We start from the raw sequence: 27,864 nt of genomic DNA on the forward strand, positions 1-27,864 counted from the left end.
TCAGAGACTTGACAGCAGCTGCCTGGTTCCTCAGCTTTGGCTAAGACAAGAGGGCGAGAGAGAAACGAAGGCGTGACTTTTTTAACGCCCCTTGAAAAAGTAAATGTGACAGGATCTGTCATGTCGTTCTGCTCATTTAGGCCTGAAAATGACAAGGTGAGGGCTGGAACTGGTGTTTACCAGACCGAAGAGTCAAGTGGAAGAATCCGCAGAGTGTTTTTTTAAACTGACTAATTATGTTGCTATTCGCTACAGTATTCAACACCAGCAACACATTGCAGCAATGCAGCTGTTGTTATGTAAAGTGTGATTATTAGTTTTCCACTTACCATTTTTCCTAGAATTCTGCTAGATAAATATTGAGCACTGTGGCGTTGTCCCGTTATAATGGGACTCTGTAGGAGCAGGAAGTGTTGTCACTGGTCCCAGCAGTGTGGTCACAATGGCTAGGTCTTGTAACTGGGAGGTTGTGGGTTCAAATCCCTTTAGGGATGTGCTTGTTGTTCAGTTAACCAAGGTGAGTCAATCAGATTGCACCAGTAAGAGAACCACCATGATAAAGAGAAATCACGTGAATGAATGAATAGTAATAATGTTTTAGGTATTAAGTTAAAGTGGGTTTTTTTACTCTTAACTGCAACATCTAACTGCTTGATGGGACCGAAAACCTGAAATCTGAAGGTTAATTTAGCTCATTCCTGCCGCTGGGCACTGCGTGGCAGAGAGAGCTGTGCTCAGTCGGGTGGGGGCAGTTTGAGCCAGCATGCTTGTCTGCAGACTTGCTGGTGTGGATTCCTGCTGTGTTTGATTGCAAAGCTGTGCTGCAGTCCAGTTTCCTCACAGTGATTAACAGGCTTCTGCATGAGCTTCGTCACCACAGCTACATGATCTACAAGCCCCAGCAACTAGATGCTGTTCATGTTTAGGAAGGCAATTCTTCTGCACTAGACTGCTTCTAGACACCCCAGATTCTCAACCACCTACTGAGCCCTGCCCCTCATATTCTGCCCAGCTACTGAACCCTGAACCCCGAACCCCAGGTTCTCTCCCGTTCCTGAGCTTTTCCCCCCAGAGGTTTCTGTCCTGTCGGGGTTTTTACTTTCTGTTCTAATCTCCGGTTAATGCTATAAACTGCAGAGATGCCGGCATTCAGGCAGAAATCCTGGAATAATGCACTTTACTATCAGGTGACATCCCACGACGGAATAGAATTCAAATTTGAATCTTAAACAAAAAAGGAATCCATCACTTCATGTGGAGACAGGTCCATTCAGGCAACTGCTATTATAGGAGCCAAAATGACATGCAGCACATTCAGTCAGAAGCCAGAATACTGGTTTATTAATTACTGCTGGCTGATCTGTGTGCCGTGCTACACAAACACTGGGCAGAGCTGTGCTCCAGATCTTTAGGTTGCAAGAGGTAGACGCCCATGTTTTCACTCTTGCCTCTCGTTCGCGAAAGAGTTTTTTTCCCCACTCATAAAATGTGGCTCGAGGAAAACCTAAATGCCCTCGGGCAATCAGCTGACCGAAATCGTGCTCTGAAATCCAGCTTTTCTCTTGATTTACATGGTAGTTTGAAGAGAATCTCTCCTTGTTTTACGAGGCTTCTTTAAATTTGTTTCACATTATCATAAACCGCCAAAGGGGTGGAGGGGGAAGGTCTGTAAAGAGACTGCAGTACCTTGGAGACAATGGCTGCTAAGGAAGACTATTCGAAAGTAGTGATTTACATTGAACAGGTGAAATGAAAGGCGATCATTAGCTTATTACACCCCTATAAACCTGTTTCTGAAGTGGGACATGAGACAGAGGATACACATAATCCCTGCCATTCACAGTGCAGTCTTTGGCCCAGGTCCCTGCAGAACCACACCCAGCACAGAGCCTGTTGGAACAGAGTGAGATGCGCCAACAGTGGGCTGCTTTCATCCCTTGCTTGTGAATCACTGCTCCTCCTTCTGCTGGGGTTTCTGCAGCCCATGGTCCTCCTTCCTCCTCTTCTTCTGACGGGTTGGGCGCCTTCGAGACAGACCTTTAGAGAAACGGTCAAAGAGTTGACCGATGAAATGAATCGGGATAAAGAGGAAGCATCTGGTTTGTGAAGCTGGATGGGTGGTGGTTTTTGGCCTGTCTTACCGGAGGCCCAGCATGAGGTGGTGGGAACCCCAGGAGGTCCTCTGCTGTGTGCAGAGCAGAGCAGCGTTCCTGGGTGCTCGGCGTGCTGTTTGCCGGGGTGGGTTGCCACTTCTGGTTCTTAGCCAGCGTGTTCTCTCTGTCTCCCCCTATAGGCCTCCAATGGGAAAACTCCATCTGTGTTCAGCCAGACCTCGAGCCCTGCCAAGAGCCCTGAGCCCAGCTCCAGTGAGGTGAGTGTTGCATTGCACACCTGCACATGCACGGCTGCACACCTGTGTGCAAATATTGCATCAGTATGGGAGATTCGCTGGAATACTTCCCTGCTTTTTTTGTTGCTCGGGGGGGTTGGAGAACAGACCAAGAACACACACAAGACACAGACACGACGAGGGCAGAGTTTTGGCCTTGAAGACATCAAACCCACTGTACCTGCACATTGCCAGCTGCAAACCCAGATTTCTCAGCTGCTGGGTCCAAACAAGGCACCTCTGGTGAAGACAAAGCTGCCGTAAAGTCGGTCGGTGGGATTTAGTTTTGATCTAATCCAGGCCACTTTCCTAACAGCGATTATAATAATATAATTATAATAATGTTAATTATAAACAGCCTGAAGCAACGAATGATTTGCCTGGCTTATTGTTTTTTTATGAGGCAAGGAGACACTATACCGAGGGCGTTTGCCAAAAGCAACGGGTAATAAGACCTTCAAGGGACCAGCTGTGTCTTCTGAGATAGCAGGCTACCGTGAAGTCACTATGATTGGAGACGGGGTGCAGACTTTCAAGACGGTACCGTGATCCGAACGGGCCTTGCGGCTCCTTCTCTGGCAGCAGAGCCTGGGCACTGCCAACAGCTGGACAGTGTTCACGGCCCGGACAGCACCTTACTGTCCTTACCTTACCTTACCGTTGTTCTGTCCCAGATCTTCACAATCCATAGTTTGCTGATTGTTTGAAAAGATTAGTCCTGCAGAATAAAAAGGCTGAATTGTGCCATCTTAATTTAGCCACAGGAAGGACCGGCTCGTCAGGTCAGATTGCTAAACCTGCCTGAACTCTTTCTTCCAGTTTCTGTATAGGAGTTTATTTTGCAATTCACAGGGGCAGCACTGAGCCAGCCCTTGATGAGACAATGACAAGGTGCAACAAACGTTGATGACAGTAATCAGAATCAGTAGATAAGACAATGGGGGTAAAGACTCCTCAGGTACCCCTGAAGTAGGGTATTTTTGACCTTCAGGACTGACTGAAAGAACAAGTTAAATTAAAATCAACACAAGCAAGCAGATCAATGAAGTCGTGAATTGGCACTGGAGCTGTGGAGCTCGTCTGGGATGAAAACCAGCTGACAGGATTCCTCCAGGATCAGAGCTGGGAGATGCAGTCTCTTCCAGCATTCCCTATCAGTGATGTCGTCTTGGCCGTGCAGTGTGAGTGTCGTTCGGTTTTATCTGGATTAGCCATCTTATTTGTTCAATGCTGACCTGCGCTGCGCTCTGAATGATTGATAGGTCTTCAGGAGATTTCTGGCATGTAAACAGTGCTGTGCCAGCCTACACCAGCAGCAGCATTTCAAAATCGGCATGCAGGCTTCTGGCTCTACAGAGCGTTGCAAAATGTTTTTAATTAGTCACCCGCTTAACCTAGCTTGCTTGTTCACATTAACCATAGGTTTGTTAAATGGTTGGAAAACAAAAGAAAGTACAGCACCTAATTCTAACCTTTGCAATTGGCTAGAAGCATTAGCCAAATATATAGTAGTAATTATCTAATCAAGAAAGTGTGAAGGCAGCCCTGGTCCTCAAGTCCTGTAAGTTTGAAAACAGTGCTCTGAAACTGAGTTCCTGGAGGAGCTGGTGTGCTCTGATTTCTAATCCAGCCTGAGTTGTCAATTAAACTATCACCTTATGTTCTGACTTAAACACAAACAGGCTGTTTATTAAGGCCATCTATTGTTGTCAACTCAAAACATTCATTCCGTTAACAGTACAGTTTCCTATAAAACACTCTGGAGCAAGCTCGTGATTTGGAAGTACCGATTAGTTAACTTTAGTCTTTCACAAGGTAACCAGGAGCTCGATGGGAACAAAAACAGGAAGACTCCAGGCTCCCCAGGAAGTGAGTTTGACACCCCTGCTCTAGGGACACAGCTGTCTTTATATGCACTTCAGTGATTATAGTTATTAAGGTTCTGAGGGGGAATGAAAACAGGAAATCCGAGGGCAGGAATGGCTCTCCTCAATGGGTAGCTTGGGTAGGACAGAACAGCCTGTTAATCTGGAAAGAAGTCAGGAAAAAAGTTTATCCATCGGGCTTCACAAAGTACACTCCGACAGCACTGAGATTTAAGTCAGCAGTTTTCGCCATGTTAAGTCTACTCCCCTGCAGTGGGATGTCATGTGTTTGGTCAGAGAATAGGGACCTTGTCTCCCTGGACAATGTCCGGCCTGTGATGAGCACGAGAGTCCGTCCGGCCTTGAGGAGCTGAAAGCGAGCTGGATATCGGCCTCTCTCCCTTTTTTTCTTTGGCATTTTTTTCAAACCCCGTGGGGGTGACACGCCCGGAAAATGATTTTTTAATGATGATGGCAGCTTTGCAGAGTAATGACTTACCTCCAGGGTTTCCCTGGAGCTGAAATCTGAGCGAGTGAGTGTTGGGTAATACAGCCCGAGCCCCGAGGGTGTCCTGTGGACACTGGAGCCTGCAGCCTGAGCCTCTGGCTCGGACAGGACCTCTGGGCAGGTGGACACCGGACAGAGTCCGCACGCTGGCTGGTGTGGAGAATCGAGCCTTTCCTGGGACACGTCGGCCTGTTTTAAGGCAGATGGGGATGCAGCTGATGTCCTGGCTGAATCTCCCCCTGGCCTTTACCATTCATGGCCTCCTAATAATCCCCATCTGTGAACTGGCTTCATCACTCTGCTCTCCTCCCCACTGAGAGCTGGTGTGTGGGGAGCGTACTGGTGCATCATCCAGATGGGGCTGCACACCGGTGGTGGAGGAGGGGATCCCCATTACCTGTAAAGCGCTTTGAGTGGAGTGTCCAGAAAAGTTATATATAAGTATAAGTAATTATTATTATTACTACTACTGATTATTATTTAAGAGTTCATTCTCTCAGACTGAAGTGCGGTGTCCTGGGATTCTGTAGAGAATGCTGCTGATTCTGAAAAACAGCCTGGCCTTGAAAAGGCACTATATGAAATAAGAATAAAGTGACATCTTGCTCTGCAAGAGAGCCCTTTGCATGCATGCACAGCCTCTGTTGACAGACTGATTTTAAAACTTCGATTTCCTCCTTCTCCTTGTTGCAAGAATGTCTCGGCTGTGTTTGGGGGAAAGACAGGCTTTGAGCTTGGAAGACTCCTGATATTACCCTTGAGTCATCACCTGCATGTCGCCGCTCGTCGCATCTGCACTGGAGGGTTTGGCAGCGAAGCTGTCTCCCCCGCGGTCCCGCGAGCCAAGGCGACGTGGCTTCTGCAGAGCGGAGTGGTTTGAGACGATAGGCCGGCGCTGACCTTGTCCTCTTTCGCAGCGAGCGCGTCGGGGATTCAGCCGGCTCTAACGGCGGGGCCTGGGGATCCTTTCTGCCGCGCAGCGCTTGTCAAACCATCTGGGGGAACGGGTTCTCCTAAGGCTCGTCCCATTGTGTGTGTCAACCCCCCCACCCCCCCCAGAGCAGCTTCCAGCCTGGGGGCTCTGTCGCTGACGGGAAGAATTTGATTTACCACTCGTCCTGCTCTGTGAGACGGCACCTGGCAGCAGGAGGCCGCGGAGTTTGTAGATGAGAGGTGGCGGCACCTTTCAGCTCGGCGGGGGTGGGGCAGTTCCTTCTCTGCAAAGCCTCAAGCATGCAGTGGGCCTGCTGGGTAAAGTGGGTCCCCTCCTATATGTAAAGTCCCTTAGGGAGAAAGGCGCTATATACCTGCGATTGATTAACTTAAATTGAAGATGCTTGTGGGCAGCGTGGTGTGACAGTGGGTAGCGTCGCTGCCTTGCAGTGCTAGGGCCCCAGGTTCATATCCAGGCCTGTGGTACTGTCTGTGAGGAGTTTGTCTGTTCTCCCTGGGTTTGCATGGGCTTTTCACTGGGTGCTCTGGTTTCCTCCCACAGTCCAGAATCATGCTGGTAGGCTTCTGGGAAAATTGGCCCCTGGATTGAAATTGTCTGTGATGGACTGGAGTCCCGTAATGGGTGCACCCTGCCCTGGGCCCGTTTCTTGCCAGGATAGGTACCAACTCCCCCAGTACCCCGAGTTGGCAGAAGTGTTGTGAAAATGCTTTGATGAAAATACCTGCATGATTCTCCCTATTCTGAATCCTGTTTCTGGATACTGGAAGCAAACACGACAGATTACATAAAAGGATTCAATGAAATATTCTTGCCATGTAGTCCTGCTCAATCCTTTGTGCATTTTTAACTTTTTAAAGTCCCCCATCCTTTAGATGTAGACTAGCAGCGTCTTCATATCTGGTAACATTATAGAATAGATGAAATAGGTAGCAATGTATCAATATAGTTAATAATTAATATAGTTCACACCTATGTCTAGGTATTTGCAGTTATTGAAATTGAAGCCAAAATGATCTGCCTTTGTTTGCTTTAGTTACACTTCCACAACTGGTGCAGCAACATTTTCTCATCTTCAGTCCTGCTCTCGAATGGCTCTTTTATTGCTGTTCTCTGCACCTCGGGCATTCCTCCATCTCCTATTAAACTTCACCTTGCTGGAGATTTAGGGCGCTGAATGGCTTTGGGGGATTTTCTGCTCTGTTAGGGCACGCAGAACCAGGACTGGAAAGCTGTCCTGGAGCGCAACTTCTATCAGTGCCGAGGTAATTGCAGATCTGCCCTAAATTACAGCATTATTGAATAACAGCCTGAATCCAGTTACACCAGCCATTAGAGACAGACTGACCCTCTTTGACGTATGAGACTCTGCAGACTTGGCAAGCTCCTGGTGGCGCGGGTAAGGGTGGGATGTGTGTTCTTGGCCACTCTTTCGCGAGAAAGAAAGGCACTGCAGAGAATGGTCAATATGGCCCAGAAGATCATCACCCTCAGGCAAGAGATATAAGAGCATACGGACACTTACCACTAGATTCTTCAATAGCTTCTATCCACAAGCAGTGAGACTGGCGAACACATTTAGCCATCCCCCTCGGACCACACCTACACCATCACCATCTACCTCTTTATGATTTCTTATCTATTGCACATCTCCAGTCATTGTTTACACGTCTGTATTGTTTACATTCAAACTGTCTACATGTTTACTTGCACATTGTCTATTGTTTGTACATTGTCTTGATGCACTGTTTGCACTTTGTTTTGTTTTTTACACTGGTTTTACAATGGAGAGACTTTCTGTAAGTAAGAATTCCATTGTACCAGTACCGGTTACATATGGCAATAAAGTTCAAGTTCAAGTTCAAGATTATAATTAATAGAACTTTTGTAACCATAGGAGAGGTTGCAAACCAGAAGTGGCTCGTGGGCCCATCCAGCCTGTTAGGCCCATCAGTGAGTAGCTAGTTGAATCCAGGATCTCATCCAGCCATTTCTTGAAAAAAGCCAGGGAATCTGCTTCAGCCAATTCAACAACATGGCAGGGCGTCTTGTTCCATACCCCCGCAGCCCTTTGTGTAGAGAAGAGACTCCTGTTCTCAGTTTTAAACGTTCTGCTGTTAGAATCCCAGAAAGCAGGGGGCCCGACTAATCAAGCTCTCCTGGCCCCCAATACAGAGCGGTTCTTTTTGGCTGCGCACTGGAGCTCAGAGGATCGGGTGGAGACTTTGTGTCAGCAGGCAGGCTTCTCCTAACCACAGCTGCAAGGGCACAGGGGCGGATGTGTGTCTTCTCTTTCTGCAGTGTTGTGTCTACCTGCATGGCCAGGCCCCTGTCTGAACCCTGTGCCCCTCCCATAGATACCATCTCTCTCCTGCAGTGGTGCCAACACATCCTCTGTCTGCCCACATTTCCTCTTGCCAGGAAAGGAATAGCAGCTTTAGAAACAGCTGTGTTTTTTCCATAGTTCCCAAGTGCATAAACTTATATATTCGTAAATTGTCAACTATGTTTTCTTCCCTCTTCCCATATATATATGTATATACTGATGCTCAGTGAACGCTACATTTTGCATCAATAGCTCGTTAGGTACTTGCACATTATTTTTCATTACATTAAAATGTAAAGACTACGAAGAAATGCATACCGTTACATCTCGAATAGTGATAGTTTGTTGGTTGCTAGAGTGCATTGCTTCTGGCGATGACAAAGGGCTGAGCTCAAATCATGTAGTTGGGTAAACATATCAGGTGTTCAGTGTTTGGTATTTCAGTTGAATTAAAATCTGCCAAATTAATTAGGGATTGGTATAAACGGCTATTCTAGATGACCTGATTTTAACTGAAGCACGCACCGCCTGAGTCATGATCACCTGGTTGATTACAACTGTTGAGGCGCTGTTAAGACAATGAGATGCTTTGGTTCAACCATCAGCAGACTAACCCAGAGAGTTTCCCCTCTTCCTTGGTGAGGGACAGGGCACATCTTGGAAGACAGTGGGTCACCATACTGGCCCAGGACGATCTCCTCTGTCTGACCCACCCGCATGAGGAATGCACGGTGCACACATTATGAGAGATGTCAGGAAGAAGAGTTCAATTACAGTGTGCTTGCTTGGAGGCTATTCAGGAGAGAAATGCTGGCAGCCGAGAGGTCTTAAAAGAAGGCAGGGTATCGGCTTCAACAGCATCGTTGGGGAGCTTGTTGCAGACACCCACAACCCTTGGTGTAAGGACGTGCCTCCTGTTCTTGGTTTTAGATGCATTTCCACATTGCTGCTGTCCATACGAAGAGTTATCTTTATTTGCAAGCTGGTGCATTGGCTGTTGTTCGGCAGTTACTGTGCATTCTGTAATATTTCTGCAGGATGGTCAGAGAGTCAAAACCAGATCTTGAAACCTAGGGACTAGAGACGTGTGTTTCTGAAATCTGGCAAAGATCTTCTTTACCTGTTGTATTTTAATCCAGTACGTGTGTGCGAAGCGTTTGCCTGTGATTGGAGATCGCTCCATAATCTAGAGCCCACATTGGATGAAAGAATGTATATGTAGTTAATCACACTGCTAATGGCTTTGTCACTGTGCCCCTACAGGTAATCTACGCTTAATCTCCCCAGGGAAGCCTGTCATTAACTGCGATTACAATAATAACAGGTATTGCCTTCCCTTTGGATTCTTGTGTCCCAGTAAAAACGACACTCCTTGTTCACAAGCAGTGAGAGAGAAAGAGAGTTCCAGACGCTTTCTCATTTGCAGGTGTGGAAGTGGGACTGTTTAGACTTGTCCTCTCAGGTGTGAACACCGTGTTCAGATGCAAAACACCCATCAGCGCTGGCTGGGGTGCGTCAGAACCCTCCCGTCATTCAAATCCCAGGAGGCAAAAACGGAGTTTCGGGAAGGCGGGAATGACCTCGTTCGAAAGTAAGAGCTGCTCCAAGGCGCTGTTAAAAAGCAGGTTCGGGAAAAGAGACTCCTATGGCGTGGACGTTTCATCCACTCCAGGTTTTGCAAGATGCAAGTCTCTTTTTGTATATGAAATGTGTGCAAACCGCTATCTTCCGTCCCATTTTGAATACACTCACGTGGAGCCTGCACAGAGTTTTAAAGCCCGTCTGTTTTGTGTTTTTCTGGGTGTTGTAGCAGTAGTACAGTTCGTGCAAGAGCTTGACGCTTAAAGCATGATGAGGACATGAGTTCCGGGTGGGGGGTAGTTTGAAAAATATTCTGTGCCTCCTAAACGGAGACCTGGGGGGTAGAAATGAATTGAAAATTGAACGATTCCCTTGCCTTTCCTGGCTCTTCTCCCTGCGTCTGTGGGTTCTGCTTCCTCGGTGGGATTATGGGTCCTTTCCTGGCGCGGCAGAAAGAGGTCAGCGAAGCGAACGGCCTGATGCGGCCGCCGGACGCTCGCCCCCGTCTATTCGAAATTAAACCTTCGGGGTTTTGGCCGTTGTTGTTGTTTTTTTTTTTTGCTTGTTCCTTTAAAAAAAATCCCTCCTTCTGTGCCGTTGCGAGATGTGACGTGTCACACGATGCTGTTGTCCTGTTCCATAGCGCGACCTGCGGGAAGTCCACGCGAGAGCACGAGTCTGTGGGTCACGGGAATGAGTTCGCACGTATATCTTTAGGAGCACTTACCACGGTTTACTGCAGTGCAGCGTGAAATATATGAGCAAGCAGTCTACAAATAACTGTAAAACGTGGCATATCAAACTTAACTACATAAATACAGCATTCTTCTTATGTAATGTTGTCGTCATCCTGTAAAGCGCTTTGAGAAGCCACCTTAAAAGGCGCTATATAAAATAACGTTTATTATTATTATTATTATTATTATTATTATTAAATAAATGTGAAACGTGAGAATGTGAATTCAGATTTACTGCGTTAAACGTACTCAAGTCCACATTTCGCATTGAAATTGTAATGAGTGACACACCTATTTGAAATGTTGTTTTTTTTATATTCACATAAAAGAAGGCACGGCTGCAAAATGTTCACACCGGCTCTCGGTTTGATCAAAGACTGTGGTATTCGAACTCTGCCGTTGTAATTTGCAATGAAAAAAAAACAGAAAAAGACACTTAAAAAGCGCAGACCGGTGTGGGATAAAAGCGCTGAAATTCACACGTTGACCAATCTTGCATACACGCCTGATATAGGAATTTGTTTTATGATGTAATCGCTACTTTGATTGACACTGAAAGTATAGGAATCACAGTCACAAACGTTTTCTCATAATGCGTTAACACACAGTGCGTTTAAAATGACAGCGCCTCGTAAAATCTTAAGATACGAGATGTTATATTCATTAAACACTATGGTCTAATGCTGCCCTCTTCTTTAACATTTCTAAGAAAAAAACCTGAACAACATTTAAAAACGTGCAAGACTTGTACGTAAAAATCTTATTGTGCTCTCATTTGTAATTTACCTCTGGAAGGGTAGTTTTGTTTTCTGTCGTTTCTGTTCGCTTTTATTTGTTAGACAACTCTTTTTTTCCCCGCCTTTGATTGTAAAGTAACTAAATAACAAGTGAAACGTTTGAAAAAGAAACGCGATTTGACGAGGCCTGGCGCGGAGAGTGGACACGCCCACGGTCCGCCCTGCCCGGTTAAACAACCAAGCGCGTCTCACCGCGTGACAAGGGTCACCTCGCGTCTGCGGGGGAAGATTCCGATTGGCAGAGGACAGCTCAGTTTCACTAAGGGTTGTGGCAGTATGGCACAAGATACCCAGCCGTGTTGTTGAAGGCGATACTCGAGTTTCTTTCGATAGACAGCTGGATGAAACCCTGGGATCGATGAGCTATTGACTATCTAACGGGCAGAACGGCCGAATGTCTCCTCTCGTTGGTCACCTCTCATGTTCTCGTGTGCCGTTACTGTGCTCCGAATGACTTGATCACGGGGATTTCAAAACCGATTGTACTGGTTGCAGAAACTTCTGGTCTTCTGCCGTTTTTCCTGGCTCACCACCATTTTCAACTTCAGCTGCGCTAAAATAACAAGTCACTAGACTGTAACTAAAATAACAAGACGCACCCTTTCTTTTATTAATTCAAATTGATGGTGATTATTGGAAGGTTTAAACAAATTAGGCAAGTACGAGTTCTGGGAAGTAAGGCTTTAGGAGTTTCAACTCGGATGTTTGTGACTCTTTGCCCTGGTAAATTGTGCAGGATACAGTGTTTCTACAGTTCCCTGTGGTTCAGACCATCTTAACTTTTCAGTGGTTTACCCAAAACCTTTATTATGTTGTGCTTGAACCTGAACGTTTCAGTGGTTTACCCAAAACCTTTATTATGCTGTTTTATACCCATCTAGGCCTCAACATGCCTCTGTCATGATCTGATCTGGTTTTTCTCTGTTCTGTACCAGGGTGAACCACAAAAAGCTATAAAGGGTTGTAGGGGTGTGGAGCAACCTGCTCAGCTATGTTGTGACATCGTAGCTTCTTTCACGTGATGGATGAATGAGCTCCTTTTATCAGCTAGGTACTAGAAGCCAATCGAGCACGAACAGCATTTCCTTTCATTTGCAAATCATCTGGTGTTTTGTAACACAAGTAGAGACGTGAGAAAACAGGCAGTTTTTAGCAGACATTTATGCAATAAAAACACAAACAAACACACAAAATGAGGTGCAGATGGACACAGTCTGCTCCTGCTCTTTCCCACCCTGCAGTGACCAGTGCTCCGGCCCTCACACGGACAGTGTGCAGGACGGGGTTCTGCCCTTCCCGGGGTTGTTCCTGTTCATGCACGCTGCAGAATACCCATGTTTCTAAACACATGCATGAGAAAACTCGACAGCATACCGCCGGTTGTGGGGAAAAAGCTTTGGTCTGTATTCCACTTGCTTTGGGTAAAGAACGTTTGTGATGTTTAGACGTGGAGTGCTGTATATTTTATTGCATTCGGCAGCTGCTGTGTTCATTCTGCAGTTGTGTCTCATGCCATTCAAGCAGATGGGCTCTCTGCATGTTGTGAGCAGTGTTTTTGTATACGTGTGTCTCAGCGCATCTCTCGGGGTGTCTGGCATGAGACGAGGGAGGAGAGGAGATGGACTGATGACTCCAGACGCAAAGACACGAACGGAACGTCATTGGGTGCCTGGAAGGAGGAGTCGCATTAAGGCTAGCTTGTTAGAAAGCTATTCAATTTCAAATGTTGCCTCCAGTTGTCTTCCCAAGGACAGCATGGTGAAAGAAGAAGTTTTGTCTTAAAATAATTCCAGTTCTGTGGAGCAGCATTGAATCCCATGACTAAGGACCAAAGGCATGACCGCTATACTGGGAAAGGTGACTCACACCTTCCCTTACAGCAGCGTTCCTAAGCCCTGGTCTGAAGGGCCTCAGTCCAGCAGGTTTTAAGGGTCACCATCACACAGTCCATGGCACAGTTCCATTGTGATCCATTATGTAGATGATATATTAAGAGATGAAATCTGGAGATCCCAAACGCCGAGTTCTCTTATTTCGGGAGTTCCTTTGCATAATTCATCAGAACCTTACAGGTGTTGTCAAGTTTAGAAACGGGTGACCTACTTATATAAGACTAACTGGGTTGGGACTCCAGGGCCAGAGGTGAAGACTCCTGCTTTAAAGCAACGAGAAATGAAGGAGAACGTATAGGGTATTGGCATATCTGTCATATTGTTCTTTTTGGCCTGGGGTGGTACCTCACTGTGGGGCCGCAGACGACCTCAGTATTGTCCTGCTTCTGCTCCTGTCCATTTCTAGTCCCCTCTGGGTCCTTCTCCAGACACGCTCAGTTTGCAGTTTTGTAATTCCTCGAGAAATCTTGCAAACCGCGCACGAGCACCTGGCTTCAATTGCTTGTCGGGGTTCTAAAGCCCCGATTTCCTGTTTTTTACGTACTCGGATCCGAGTCCCACGTCTGCCTGTCACTGTGCTGAGCCCATCGTATCCGCAGTGAAAGTGTGGCTGTCTCGGAAAATAATTAAGATTGGAAAGCCAGATAAGTGTGTGTTGCAACCCTGGGTGGGCCTCCTGTTTTTACTGCCTCGTTGTTGTTTTTGCTTTTGCCTGAGATCGTTTCTGAGTCTACGCACGACAGCACCTCTCCCCTCTCCTTGGAACTGTTTCTCGCTGGCAGCATCCTGCTACACCGCGGGAATGCAGCTCAGCCAGTTCGCCCTGCTTTTTGATCTGGGTTTTGTGGCCTTTTTGGAAGCGACCTAGCTGATAAAGATCAATTTAATCGGCAATCGAAGAGCATTCAGGAGTATCCAGGCTGAAATCCATGTCATATTGGCACAGGCAACTCTCAGCTTCCTCTCACTGCGACCAGGCAGGACGAAACTCCCAGTGTTTGAGAGGTCTCATACAGCAAATTCCTTTAAGTCCAAGTTGCATTTGGCACCATGCTGCTGCTTTTATCTTCTACATAAAACATACCGTAGAGTTTCAGCTCTTTTTATGCAAATGTCGGAGCTAAAATTCCTAAAATGTGCTATTGGTGTCTGCTTTGTGATCCTCTGAACTTTGCTCACAGGCCTGTCTGCCACAGGGGCAAAATGTAGAATGCCACTGTATTGCACTGTGATCAGTTTCACGGGGTTGATGACCTGCAGGTCTTGCAAAAATTGTCCAGAGGAAGCTGGCTGGGGACGCAATGGACAACACTGCCACAATCGCGTGCTGTGTGCTGTGATTTCCTGTGCTTCACAAATACAGCATCTGTAGTTTTACCTGGCACAAAGAACTGTCTTCTTGTGGACTTTGGAGTAAATTATTCATCCACACAGTTTGTGTGCTGCAACATAATTGATGTTTATGATTCTCTCTTCACACACACATTTCCCTGTGCAAACATATTCTACATGAATGGCACAGGGTTTAAACTTCCGCGCTTGGTTTTGGCTCGAGTTTTGGGTAAAACCTGAAATGGATCGTTGTGCTGTGCAAGAGGAATCACGTCGGGTTCCTCATCAGTTGTCTAGTTATGGATTTCAGTTTAGAATGCGGTGTTTAGCCACAGTGCCTTGGGAATAGTTCTAGCCAAACAGGAGGAACTGAGGCTCTTCTAATCGATTATAAGGATGCAGCTCTTCCAGTTGTTAGTAGACAAATCTGTGTGTACGGCATATCACGGGTTGAGAGTGCAGATGATAGTGACTTAGTGCAGATGACAGCGGAAGAAAGCAGATGCCTCCTTTTCCATTGACACATAAGAATCTCACAAGCACATTCCTCCAGTCATGGACGGAGTAGAAGGTTTGCCTGTCAGGCCAGGGATGGTCAGCCCTGGTCTTTCAGTGTGTTGGTTAAGTCTGATAACTGCACAACAACTATGCGACAGACAGATTGTTAATGTGACTGATGACTTAAGGAGATCAATCAAACCTTGGTGAGTATGGTCTTCTGAAAACAGGGGTGGCCACTGCTGTGTTCTATACATATCCCGGCTGTTAAGCAGTTGGCAGACCATGTGTGAAAAGCGCACAGTGCGGAGGCGTGGCAGCAAGGTGATTCAAGGTGAATCTGAAGGGAGCACGATCGCCCCTACTGGAGGATAACACTGCTGCCCTCGCAACCACAGCCGGCACTCGTGGGAACAGTGAACCCACTCTCGTCTGCAGGGCGCAGCCTGTAGGAGGCGCTGTCTGTGCAGCCACCTGCTTCATGCACCCAGCTCCAGGCGCGACAGACAAGTTCTACCTGAGCAGCCCGTGCTGTTTTTGAACTGGTCTGGACATTATCACTGAAAGCGGAGGACACACTGTTTGCCACAGCTATGACCAGCCTTCCGCTGGAGATGCGTGGGCGAATGCATTTAGGAGATAACCGGTGGCGTCGCTCTTTGTTTTGTCCTGGCGGTGGCGCTGCTGTGGGGGCCAGAAGACTGTGCTCAGCGAGACGGTAGAGAGGAGCAGCGTGGTGAAGACGGAGGCCAGGGTGGTCTCCTCGCAGGCGGCAGAGCAGCCGAAGCAGAACAAGCTGGACAATCGCTTCTTCGGGGAGCTGCTGGCCGAGGTGTACCGCAAGAACTCTGACATCTACAGCTGCATCGCCGACCATGTGGGCAAGATCCGCGGCCAGTGGGTGACTCATGTTTCCTCTCGCTGTCTCGCTCGACCCACGGTCTCCCTCGAATCTCCCCTCCTGCTCTCTGTCCACGGTCTCCCTCGACTCTCTCCTCCTGCTCTCTGTCCACGGTCTCCCTCGACTCTCCCCTCCTCCTCTCTGTCCACGGTCTCCCTCAACTCTCCCCTCCTCCTCTCTGTCCACGGTCTCCCTCGACTCTCTCCTCCTGCTCTCTGTCCACGGTCTCCCTCGACTCTCTCCTCCTCCTCTCTGTCCACGGTCTCCCTCGACTCTCCCCTCCTGCTCTCTGTCCACGGTCTCCCTCGACTCTCCCCTCCTCCTCTCTGTCCACGGTCTCCCTCGACTCTCCCCTCCTCCTCTCTGTCCACGGTCTCCCTCGACTCTCCCCTCCTCCTCTCTGTCCGCGGTCTCCCTCGACTCTCCCCTCCTCCTCTCTGTCCGCGGTCTCCCTCGACTCTCCCCTCCTCCTCTCTGTCCGCGGTCTCCCTCGACTCTCCCCTCCTCCTCTCTGTCCGCGGTCTCCCTCGACTCTCCCCTCCTCCTCTCTGTCCGCGGTCTCCCTCGACTCTCTCCTCCTCCTCTCTGTCCGCGGTCTCCCTCGACTCTCTCCTCCTCCTCTCTGTCCGCGGTCTCCCTCGACTCTCTCCTCCTCCTCTCTGTCCGCGGTCTCCCTCGACTCTCCTCCTCCTGCTCTCTGTCCACGGTCTCCCTCGACTCTCCCCTCCTGCTCTCTGTCCGCGGTCTCCCTCGACTCTCCCCTCCTCCTCTCTGTCCGCGGTCTCGCTCGACTCTCCCCTCCTCCCTATGTGTCCTCTCCCTCACAAATTTAAATTCAATAAGATTTATTGGCACGACTGATGAATTACAGTGTTGCCAAAGCAAGACATTTGCAACAAAAATCCCTTCAGCCAACAATGGGCCTTTTTTTCCCAGATTCATTTGTTAGCGTTGAAACCTGTCCTTGAAGGTGCTGGGCACTTTTAATGAGGACATTTTCTACAAACTACAAATTCCAGGGGAGAGGGGTTTTTGTTTTATCTGTGAGAGGTGACTCGCAACGCAAACAGAAACCTTTACTCCTGACAGGGTTGTGATTTGGCTGTGTGTGTGTGCCTGTGAGCTGTACCCAGATTGTCATTGATTTGCTGTTTGTGTTGCGACTCTCTGTCAGTGTGGTGCTCAGTGGAGAAAGGGGCAGTTCCTTGGCCCTGCTCCTCTCAATAAACAGACCACGCTCCCCCCATCGCCCCCTAGCGGTCTGGCAGCTGAACTGACGACACTGTGTGATTTTTATGTTTGCAGGAAACACCACCTGGACAACACAATTGACTATAAGGTAGGAAGGTGCACCTCAGCATTTTCATGCAATAGAACAACAGCAGGGCTGTGGAAAAACAATATCCCGGGATTTCTGACTTCCTCAACACTTTTGTTTATTACGAAATAAAGTTTTTTGCAGAAATTTCCACTCGGCTATGGATTTCTCAGCTTTTCAGATAACTGTATGGATTTCTGGATACATTGTTCTTCCAGGTTTCAGACACTGGGCCAAAAGTGAAGTTTTTTCTGCCATGCTTTAAAGTTTATGGTAGTTTTTATGCACAAGAAAAAAAATCTTAATACATTGTCATTACCCTGAAAGGCCAGTTGTGTTTGTCTTATTAATTGAGAGACAGGTGCTGGCATGCTGTGGGAGAGAATTTGGATGCATGTGGCCCTCTGTGTTACTGGCAGTGGGAGTAGTCAATTCCTGTTGTACATTCCCATTCCTAGTGTCCCTCTGCAGGGAATAAAATGCTTTTCCATGCGTAGTCAGATGCCAGCCGGGACCAGGGACCAATAGAAGATAAAGCTGTGGTTGAGCTTTAAAAGGACAGTGCAGCAGCAAATCTGTCTGTTCATCCATCCGTAGGCGGAGAAAGAGCAGGTGGAGGGTTTGATCCCGAAGGATGCATCCGAACTGACCAAGCAGCAGATCCGCTACCTGCTGGAGGTGGGCATGGCCGTCTCTCCTGCGCCCTGTCTCCGTTTCTCCGGCTCCTGCGGGTGATTGTTTTCGGACGGTGCTGTGCAGCACGGTGATGCGCTCTCTCTCCCTCTCTCAGACCCGGATGACCGCTGACAAGACTCTCCGTCTGCTGCTGTCCACTTTCAGCAGCCTGAGGGAGGAGCTCATGCACCTGCAGCAGGACCTCCAGGTAGAGATGAATACTATAATATTAATAATGATTTATTTGATATAATGTCTTTAAAGGTCTATCTCAAAGCGCTTTGCACTAGGTGTTAAAAAAACAAGGCCTGTGTTGTCCCGTGACCTGCACTTGACCCCCCGTTGCTGGTTGACCGCCTCTGTTCCCCCTGCAATGACAGAGGCTGGAGATGGACAAGGAGAGTCTGGAGAGCGACCTCAGCTTCAAGGCTGACCAGGCCCAGCAGTACGACCGGCTCCTGGAGTCCGTCCGCGAGAATAACCGCCAGCTGCAGGTACTGGGGGCGTGGCTTGGGGGGGTTGCATAGGCCAGATAGGTCAGAGGTCATCCAGTCCTCTCTATTCATAGACAGAGAGAGGCAAGGTGGAACTGATTTCATCTTGATGCGTGTTCCCTTCCTGACCAGCATTCATGTAGGATATTGTGTACAATTTTGGTCACCGTGTTTCATAACTAGAGCTATTGCTGCTGCTCTGTGGTCCATCCAGACAAGAGCAATCAGATACATTCTGGGGCTTAAGGGACTGTCCTATACTGGCAGGGTGATGGAACTGAACCTCTTTAGTGGTGTTGAACTGAGAGGACTGCAAGGAGGCGTGAAATAAGTATTCTTGAAGGAACTGATAAAGACCACCTACCAGCTGTCTTCAGAATCTGCAGTGACACTGGGATCACACAGGGGAAACTACGTTTAATACCGAGAACAAGAGAAACTTCTTTACCTTTACCCTCCCAGCTGTGTTTCTGCAGCCAATATCAAGGCTTCGTTCAAGCAATGGCTGAATGAGATGAGTTGTATTAGTAATTAATTAGCCATTTCCAGTACTTATTAGCTACAGGTCCGATGGGCTGAGTGGCCTCTGCGTGTTTGTAACCTGTATTCGTACCCCTGTGTCACTGGCTGGTGGATCTTCTATGGGAGACCGGTGCAGTCCATCTATATGTCTCTAGGCAATGTAAGCGAAGCTGCGTGGCCGTGTTTCCCAGCTAGTCGGCGATGATGAAAGTGTCGTCAGTCCTGTCTCGGCAGCCCCCGTCGCTGGCGCGTTCTGGCGGGGTGGCCTGCCTGCCTGTCTGACGCGCTGGCTGGCTCCGTGTTTCACAGCTGTCGCTGAAGGAGAGCGTCATGGTGCGGCGCAGCCTGGAGAGCCAGCTCCTCACCACCAAGCACACGGAGTCCGACCGGGATTACCGGCTCAAGGAGCTGGAGTGCAGCAAGAAGGCGCTGGAGCAGGAGAACGAGATTCTAAGGCAGAAGGTACGGAGAGACCCCTGGGGCAAAGCTTACTGCCCATCGATCAGTGCAGGACAAGTGTACTGATCGATAAGTGTCTAAGTCTGCAGGTAGATACAGCACACAGACAGGAAGGCAGGGCTTTAGGGAGTGTATGGTGGGGGGGGAATGCAGCTCGTGTAACATCTGTTGTGTTTCTCTCCTCTCCTCCTCCCTCTCTCCAGCTGTCTGGTCAGTGCACCAGCCCCAGCTTCCAGGCCAAGTCTGAAGAGATCTCCAGATACCACATGGAGATGATCAGCAGCCTGCGTGAGGAGAAGGACAAGGAGCTGGAGGCCCTGAGGGTAAGAGCCGGGGCACGGGGGGCCAGTGGGCGGATCTGTGGCACTAGGAGACAGATAGAGGGAGGCAGTGTGGGCTGGAGGACAGAGCTGAGGCAACAGGAGAGGGAGGGAGGCAGTGTGGGCTGGTGGACAGAACTGAGGCACCAGGAGAGGGAGGGAGGCAGTATGGGCTGGTGGACAGAACTGAGGCACCAGGAGAGGGAGGGAGGCAGTATGGGCTGGAGGACGGAGCTGAGGCACCAGGAGAGGGAGGGAGGCAGTGTGGGCTGGTGGACAGAACTGAGGCACCAGGAGAGGGAGGGAGGCAGTATGGGCTGGTGGACAGAACTGAGGCACCAGGAGAGGGAGGGAGGCAGTATGGGCTGGAGGACGGAGCTGAGGCACCAGGAGAGGGAGGGAGGCAGTGTGGGCTGGAGGACAGAGCTGAGGCACCAGGAGAGGGAGGGAGGCAGTGTGGGCTGGAGGACAGAGCTGAGGCACCAGGAGAGGGAGGGAGGCAGTGTGGGCTGGAGGACGGAGCTGAGGCACCAGGAGAGGGAGGGAGGCAGTGTGGGCTGGAGGACAGAGCTGAGGCACCAGGAGAGGGAGGGAGGCAGTGTGGGCTGGAGGACAGAGCTGAGGCACCAGGAGAGGGAGGGAGGCAGTGTGGGCTGGAGGACGGAGCTGAGGCACCAGGAGAGCGAGGGAGGCAATGTGGGCTGGAGGACAGAGCTGAGGCACCAGGAGAGGGAGGGAGGCAATATGGGCTGGAGGACAGAGCTGAGGCACCAGGAGAGGGAGAGAGCAATGTGGGCTGGTGGACAGAGCTGAGGCACCAGGAGAGGGAGGGAGGCAGTGTGGGCTGGAGGACAGAGCTGAGGCACCAGGAGAGGGAGGGAGGCAGTGTGGGCTGGAGGACAGAGCTGAGGCACCAGGAGAGCGAGGGAGGCAATGTGGGCTGGAGGACAGAGCTGAGGCACCAGGAGAGGGAGGGAGGCAATATGGGCTGGAGGACAGAGCTGAGGCACCAGGAGAGGGAGAGAGCAATGTGGGCTGGTGGACAGAGCTGAGGCACCAGGAGAGGGAGGGAGGCAGTGTGGGCTGGAGGACAGAGCTGAGGCACCAGGAGAGGGAGGGAGGCAGTATGGGCTGGTGGACAGAGCTGATGCACCAGGAGAGGGAGAGAGCAATGTGGGCTGGTGGACAGAGCTGAGGCACCAGGAGAGGGAGGGAGGCAGTGTGGGCTGGAGGACAGAGCTGAGGCACCAGGAGAGGGAGGGAGGGAGACAGCATGGGCTGGTGAACAGAGTTTAGGGGAGCTGAGAGCTGTGACAATCAAAGCTGGTGTGCACGTGTGTTTCAGACTCAGCTCAACAGGATACAGACAGAGTTCTCCTCCAAAAGCAGCAGCGACCACAGCCTGCAGCTGCGGATCACGGAGCTCATGTCCTCCCTGGAGCAAAAGGAGAGCCTCATCAAGAAGCAGGAGGAGGTGAGGAATTTGCAGCAAGACCCACCCAATCTGAGTCTCCCACCCAGGCGTGTCCAGTCCCTGCTGGACACTCCCAGCAGCTGTTATAGTCAACTGATAGTTGAGTCCTTCAGAGATCCTTAATCCTCCAAGTGAAGAGGAGAATCTCAGAAAACATTTGTGCTTGATTCATTGATGAATAATGTTATTGAAGCTGTCATGCTTAGAGCACTGCACAATGAAGTAATATCACAATCTAATGCACTGTAATGTATGGTGGTCTTCATTGTCAAAGGCAATGCAATTTTAGCTTCACAAAGCATGCAGCAGCTCCAATATGGATATGCATGGGCACTGTAGACCACTGTCCACAAGGAGCAAGGTCTTCCTGAGTGCAGCAGGTTAGATAAAAACCTTTTATCTGCTGTGCCTGCGGCTCCTGGAATCTCCATCCAATTCATTTTCAATTTCGATCAGTTCCAAAGTGTCTTTTTTCTTCCCCCAGTGATAAATAGAGAGAGAAAGTGGTCTTAATTTATATTGTGCAAACCTGGGATGACCAGCATAGTCTTCTACTCATGAGAGGGCTTTTGAGAGCTTTTAATCATACAGATCTATTATGGGTCTTGCAGTCTGGATGAGCAGGTGTATGTAGAGCAGACTGGATAAGTAAACTCATCAATCGCCAGTTATGTTCAGTTACAAAAGAGACATCGTGCCCCCTGCACTTAAGCGAAATTTACTGCCTGTGTGCTCTGACACAGCCTAAAATCGGATCGGATCTTGTTTTCAAATTCCTTCTTGAGCTGAGCAGCTCAGTGCTGGTGGGTGTGATTGTTACATTTTTTTCTCGACGCAGGGCAGAAATCTTCACGCTCTCCACCTCCTGCTGAAAATTAGTCGCAGGAATTCGCTGCTGAGCCTGCAGGCCAGACGCTAACCTGTGCCTCGCTTGTTTTTCAGGAGCTAAGGAGGCTGCAGAACGAGAGAAACGAAGCCCTGAGCCAGTCCAAGAACAGCGTCACCAAGACCATCATCACCAAAAAGTAACCCGCTGCGCGTCTCCTCTGCTCTGTCTGTTCACCACTGTCCTGCCATTGTCCTCGCCCCTGCGATGGACTTAACACACCACAGGTGTAGTCAGTTTGAAACTACTCACGTCATTTTAACAGGGTCTGAAATGGCCCATTGTTTTATGCGATTTCAATTCTGTAGTTTTTCTAAGACTCGGCTCTTGGGAGACGACGAACTGCGCCGGCGTGTTGCTCTGACACGCCCACCTGCAAAGTCATCTAGCATTTGACGCGCTGCGGTCTCCACCGTGCCTGACAGGAGAGCTAGTGTGGGCTGGAGGAAGTGACATCACAATGAGATGCCTCTCTGCGAATCACAGGGGTTGCTGTTGTGTTGGGAGTGGCATTCTGGCTGAGTAACCCTGACCCTTCACACGCTTGGAGGGCAAATTCTGCTTGGGGCATTTCAATACATGGACACAGTCAGGTATTGATATGACCCTGGCTTGACCTGGTACCTCAGGGCCACCAGCGCTCTGAGAGAACACCTTTCCTGGCTGAGCCGCCATGTGGGAGTGTTTAAAAACAACTGTCAAGTTCCCAGGCTGTTTAAACAACAATGGATTCCATGCTTTCCATCCCTCTGCAGGTACAGGAACCAGTATCCGATCCTGGGGCTGCTCAGCGATGACTATCAGGCCACCTCGCCCGTGAAAGAGGCCAAGACCATTGTGATCGAGAGGACTGGGGAGATGTACAAACAGGTACGCCCACCATCTCCTGTGCAGCCGAAGGGCACCCTCTGACTTCACTGTGCTTTACCACACCGGACCAATACTGTGATTGACCAGTGACGTGCACAGCTGAGTGCACACTGCACATCCCTCTACAGTGGTGTATTCCACTATGCCAAAGGGCCAGGCCCCTGGGCTTTGCAACTTTCTGCATCACTGATGCTCCTGCAGGCCCAAGGGATTAATGCCCCTGTAACAGCCTTGTGTTCCTTTGAGACCTGGTAATGTGGTAAATATGTTCTAAAGCCTGTTTGCCTCACTCATGTAATCGTATGGTCAGGTGTAGTTAAGCAGAGTAAAGCCTTGATTAAAGTTCACTGCGCTAATGTTGTAAATCTGCAGTAAAGGTGCAAAACATCAGTGATTAAAATTGCCAAGATAAACCTTTATAAAGGAGTCATTCCCCTACAGACTGGATCAGCCAGACCAAGGACCTTCAGTTGCTCACCTCCCTCCATTTGCACTGATTAAATCCATCAATAATTCAGTTGCTTTACTAAGAGCTCAGGTGGCTCAAACTCCAGAACTCTGGATGGCTGGGGACAAGGGGGGAGTTTTGCTTCAGAGCCTTTTCATTCTAGTGTAACTTAATCATGAAGTTCAAATGTCCAAGGCTGAGCTAAAGGGAGTGGGCTTCCTTTGGGGAATTTGCTCTATTATTGTCATAGAGAAAGAAAGATACAAAGAATCTTATGCAGATCTTTAATGGATAAAGCTGGTTTGTGCATGTGGTCCTTTAAGGAGCCAGTACTTGAGCTGTCACAAGTGTTAACCTAAATTAATTTGTTTTTTGGGATCTTCTAAGTATTATGTACTGTGAACCCTCAGGACCTGACTTCCCATGTGTACAAAAATGTATGCATTACTCCAGTCCTGGATGGACAGCTTCTAGATTTCACTCCGTCCGGGGCTCTTAATTACCTAATTGATCTCATTATTTACTTTACTTGACAAGTGGAAGCCTCTCCTTATTCTTCAGCAGCTGCAGAGTTAACGAGACCTGGAAAACGTGCCGGACAGTGTCCGCTGAGGACCAGAGTCCTTGGGCTTCTTAAATTGTTGATAATAAATCCTTAATTATGAAGAACTAATGAAGTCCGCAATGGATTCAATTAGGAGTAAGTGATAAAGAGCTTTGGAAAATCGGAATGTAGACGAGAATGAAGCTTCCCAGCATTCAAAGTGTTAAATGAACAAGCTCTCGTCTTTAGCAATCAGGTCCCTGGGGCTAAAAGTTGACACCTGAACTGTAAGGCGTAAAGGGCTTAACATGCATTGGAGTTGCTGTGCGTTGTTCAGAGTGCTGTTGAATTAGCTGCAGGTGCAGAAGGAGGGTGGGGAGCACCTGGAGTTCCCTCACAGTCACGCACACATGTGCAGAAATGAAGTGGCCGACTGCCAATCTGGTTAAGTTCCTGAAACGCCTTTCACACTCCTCCCCCTGTGGGCTCGACAAGCTGACGTCTTTGTTCCTGGTGGTCCTGGTCTTGAGTACTAATTCCAGCCTCAGCTGGGGATACTCTCTCTCCGTTAGCATGACAGCCTTGAGCTGACACATACTGTCCTGTCCAGTCCAGCCTGCAGCCCCTCTCACTCCTCTCCACTCCAGCATCTCACAGCCCCCCCACTCCTCAGTTCATTAGCCGTTAATTAGCAGGATCAATATAACAATTAAGCTGCTGGGGGCACTAACAAGGTGCAATTGCTGTGAGCTGATTTAGAGGAACAGTCACCGCAGGGCACACACTGACAGGATATGCAACTACTGCCGCAGGTGGCCAAAGCTGGAAAAAAATGAACTGTGTTTGTGTGTTGCACAGTTAACCGTTTTCATCTAATCGATCAGGTGTGAGTTGACTTCATGATTTTATTACATCTCATTAAATATTTGATGCATACTATTTTTTGCAGGATGTACAGTATTTGTTTCCCTTATGTTCCTCGTGGTCTGTGGGTTTTCATTCCAACTGAATGCTGTCCCCAGTTCTGCACGTGCAGATGGACAGAAAGCCCTCCTGAGCTGCGCACCCCTGATGTGCTTATTTAAACTAGCAGGGACACCTACAGTTTGCAATGAAAATGACTCTCCTGTCTGTGCCTTAAGGGCAGCATTAGCTTGCGTGTGGGGCGTTGGGTAAGGATCAGTGTGTGGAGTTGGTTTCAGTACAGATTTCTGGCCGACTGCTTGTCCTGTATCACATGGTGTCGCAGGTGACCCCTGCTGGCCAGATGGGGTAAAGCCACTGCCTGCACTATGAGAAACAACAGGAGGGGCGCCCGGCCCGTTTAGTCAGTAGCTCATGGATCCAAGGACCTCATCCACCCATTTTGTGAATGAAGGAAGAGCACCAGCTTCAGCAACATAGCTGCACAGCTTGCTCCAGACTCCCACCACCCTTTGTGTAAAGACGTGAAACCCCACCCACCCTCCGATCTCGGTTCTAAATGCATTCAGACTCAGCTGGGGGAACCTCCTCTTGAGCAGCAGCGAATAAAGAGTCTGCCTCTGGCGCAGGAAGGGGTCACGAGTTCGAAACCGGGTCTCTCGCAGGGGAGTGGAGCTGACTGAGTGAAGTCTGCTGTAGATAACGGCTCTTCTGTTTTGTTTTGGGCAGGAAATCATTACAACTCCTTAAAGAACTGCTTCTTTCTGACAGGAATGAGTCTGCAGCCACAGGAAGAGCCCCACAAGCTCCACCCTGCATGCTGCCCTTTTTCTCCTCTTTCTGGTCCACACCTCCCTTCTCCTCCCCCTGTTCCCCAGTACTGGGACTCTTATTCTGCATGCGTCTTATTCACAATTGGATTACGGGGGTGGGGTGAGGGGAGCATGCTTTTTAACACCAAAGGGACTGGGACCTTGTCCCAGGAGGAGAGAAACGGCACCTGTGTCTGATCGTTGCCGAGTTCTGTTGTTAATGTGGAGATTTATTTTTTAAAAATTGTCTTTAAACGGACGGCATGTCCAGCTGTTTGTTTGTTTTTGTGTTTTTATTTTGTAAATATTGTGCCTTGTATGAAAGCGGTGCATGGGACAGGGCGTGGGGTGTCTGGGGTGCAGCCTGGCATGTGGGTGAGGTGTGAGATGTCCACTGTGGAGGCCGAGAGCCCTCTCCCTCTGCAGCCGGACCGGGCTGGGTCAGGTGTGTCCGACGGGTTCGCAGAGCTAGCATGTGGGCCCACAGGAGGGAGAGCAGCTGTCCAGCTGTCCAGATCGTGCCCTGGAGCGGGGAGGATCTACGAACACAAGAGGGGAGACCCTGTTGTTGACTTTTTTCAATGCTTTGATTAAAAAAGGGGGTGGCAGCATAGCATGGTGAGCTCATAATCTTTGAGCTTGTAACTGGTAGGTTGTGGGTTCGAATCCTCGCTGTCCAATCCCTGTGGCTCCAGTCTACCCAGTTATATAGAGGGGACCAGCATTGCTCGGACATCATCCCTGTGCTGGACTGGTGTTCCGTCTAGGAGGGGAGTCACATGCTCTCAGTCTGTTTAACACTGTCAGAAACAGGATTAAGTCCTGATGAGATGCTGTGGCCTTTTACCATTTTGTGATAGAAATATTAAACCAATTTTGCAGTGCGTTTTCAGGCACATTAGCATGGAATTACCAGCCCTGTAGGACGGTAAAGCCAACAAAAACGAACTCCCGAGATGCACACTGGTGGATCCACTCCTGGGCTGGCTCTCGGGACGCTTGTCCGCACTGAGGACAAGGGCCTGTTCGGCCCCCAGGCTTCTGTATTCGCTTCCACACAAGGGGAGACTGTGAGCCGCTCTCCCTTCCTGCAGTTCATTGCACAAATCGGAGCCTTCCTCAATACCTGAGCTTTCGGCCTTCCAGTGAGCCAGCAATATGAGCTCAATTAATGGATAAGTGGCGAAAATCGATTTCAGCCCTTGACCCCTGGTGATTGACTGACCTCAGTTAACAAGGAAACGTCTCCCGTCTCTGGACACACCTTTCCAACCAAAGAACCCCTATTATGTAACAACAGAGATCCCTAGCCCTGGTCCCAGGAGCCCCAGTCCAGCAGGTCACCACGAAATCACAAATTTCTAAGAGCTTGGAACCGTTTAACCAAGATCCACTAAGCCGCGATTTGTTAAATTAAGAAATCAAGAGATCAACTAGTACCCTTCAGCCCTGAAGGATCAGAGCTCTCATAATTGCAAAAAATTACTTGGTTAATTAACAAGTACTATACAAGTGTTCCCAGAATTAAAAAAAACAAGTGACTTATAAGACCAGCTGGATGGGGGCTCTCCTGCACAGAGTTATGTGGTCGAGTTTGTAATGCAGTGAATTAGTGCAATACAAACAAATCTCAGTTTCAGTACTCAATTGTTATACCAGGACACTGGAGGAAGTATTTTTACTCCATCTCTTCAACACGATCACAAAAGCTGCAGCTACACCTGACAACAGTTAGTGCACATGAAGCCATTCTTACATCACGGGCCCAAGTGATAAAAATGCACGCAGGAGTAGAATCCGTGTCAGTGCACCATTCAGACAGGGGACAGGCTCGGAGACCCTGCCCACCTCCAGTGTTACCTGAATGTGCGTATTGTGGTGTTAAACCTGAACAGCTCCTAACATTGATACAGTTGTATCATTGATACTGTTTGTGTTCGAAGCAGCCACACTGCATATCTGGGGTACGGTGTAAGTGTAGGGTGACCACTTTCCCCCTGAGCTGGGAACAGAACACTTTCCCAGGTTGGGGGTGGGGTAGGTTGGTGGTGGTCCTCAGTACAGGCTTTTTATACTTTCTGGGTGGCATGGGGCATGGGGCATGGGGCATGGGGTGGGGTGGGGTGGGGTGGGGGGGGTTGATTTTCTCTCCTGTCTTTTCCAAGAAACAGGACAACCAGCTAATATTTTTTTTTTAAAAAGGTTGAGGCTGCCCGGGACAGGCCTGGAATCAGGGACTGGCCCGGTAAAAAAGGGGGAACATGTGGTCACCCTATACAAGTGGGTTTTGGGGAATTTGAATTTGTTACCTTCTTAATAAAATGTCAACGTTCATTTAAA

At 49.1% G+C, this 27,864-nt stretch overlaps 1 protein-coding gene across 5 annotated transcripts in view; it reads left to right on the forward strand.

Annotated features, from left to right (window-relative positions):
- The window catches only part of pof1b (POF1B actin binding protein), a 29,724-nt gene extending 1,860 nt beyond the window's left edge, over positions 1-27,864 (forward strand). For 2 of the 5 annotated variants that reach the window (XM_088597053.1, XM_088597048.1), the window contains 12 exons: positions 2,294-2,371; positions 15,575-15,774; positions 17,084-17,117; positions 17,694-17,774; positions 17,887-17,979; positions 18,152-18,265; positions 19,097-19,249; positions 19,450-19,569; positions 20,912-21,040; positions 21,983-22,065; positions 22,682-22,796; positions 25,038-25,435. In XM_088597053.1, coding sequence (XP_088453179.1) covers positions 2,294-2,371; positions 15,575-15,774; positions 17,084-17,117; positions 17,694-17,774; positions 17,887-17,979; positions 18,152-18,265; positions 19,097-19,249; positions 19,450-19,569; positions 20,912-21,040; positions 21,983-22,065; positions 22,682-22,796; positions 25,038-25,064 — 1,227 coding nt within the window. In that variant the 3' untranslated portion in view covers positions 25,065-25,435. The other 3 variants (XM_088597050.1, XM_088597051.1, XM_088597049.1) reach the window with 3 other exon arrangements.

This window comes from Lepisosteus platostomus, chromosome 10 (assembly GCF_059453375.1).
Source record: "Lepisosteus platostomus isolate fLepPlt1 chromosome 10, fLepPlt1.hap1, whole genome shotgun sequence".
Lineage (NCBI taxonomy): Eukaryota > Metazoa > Chordata > Actinopteri > Semionotiformes > Lepisosteidae > Lepisosteus > Lepisosteus platostomus.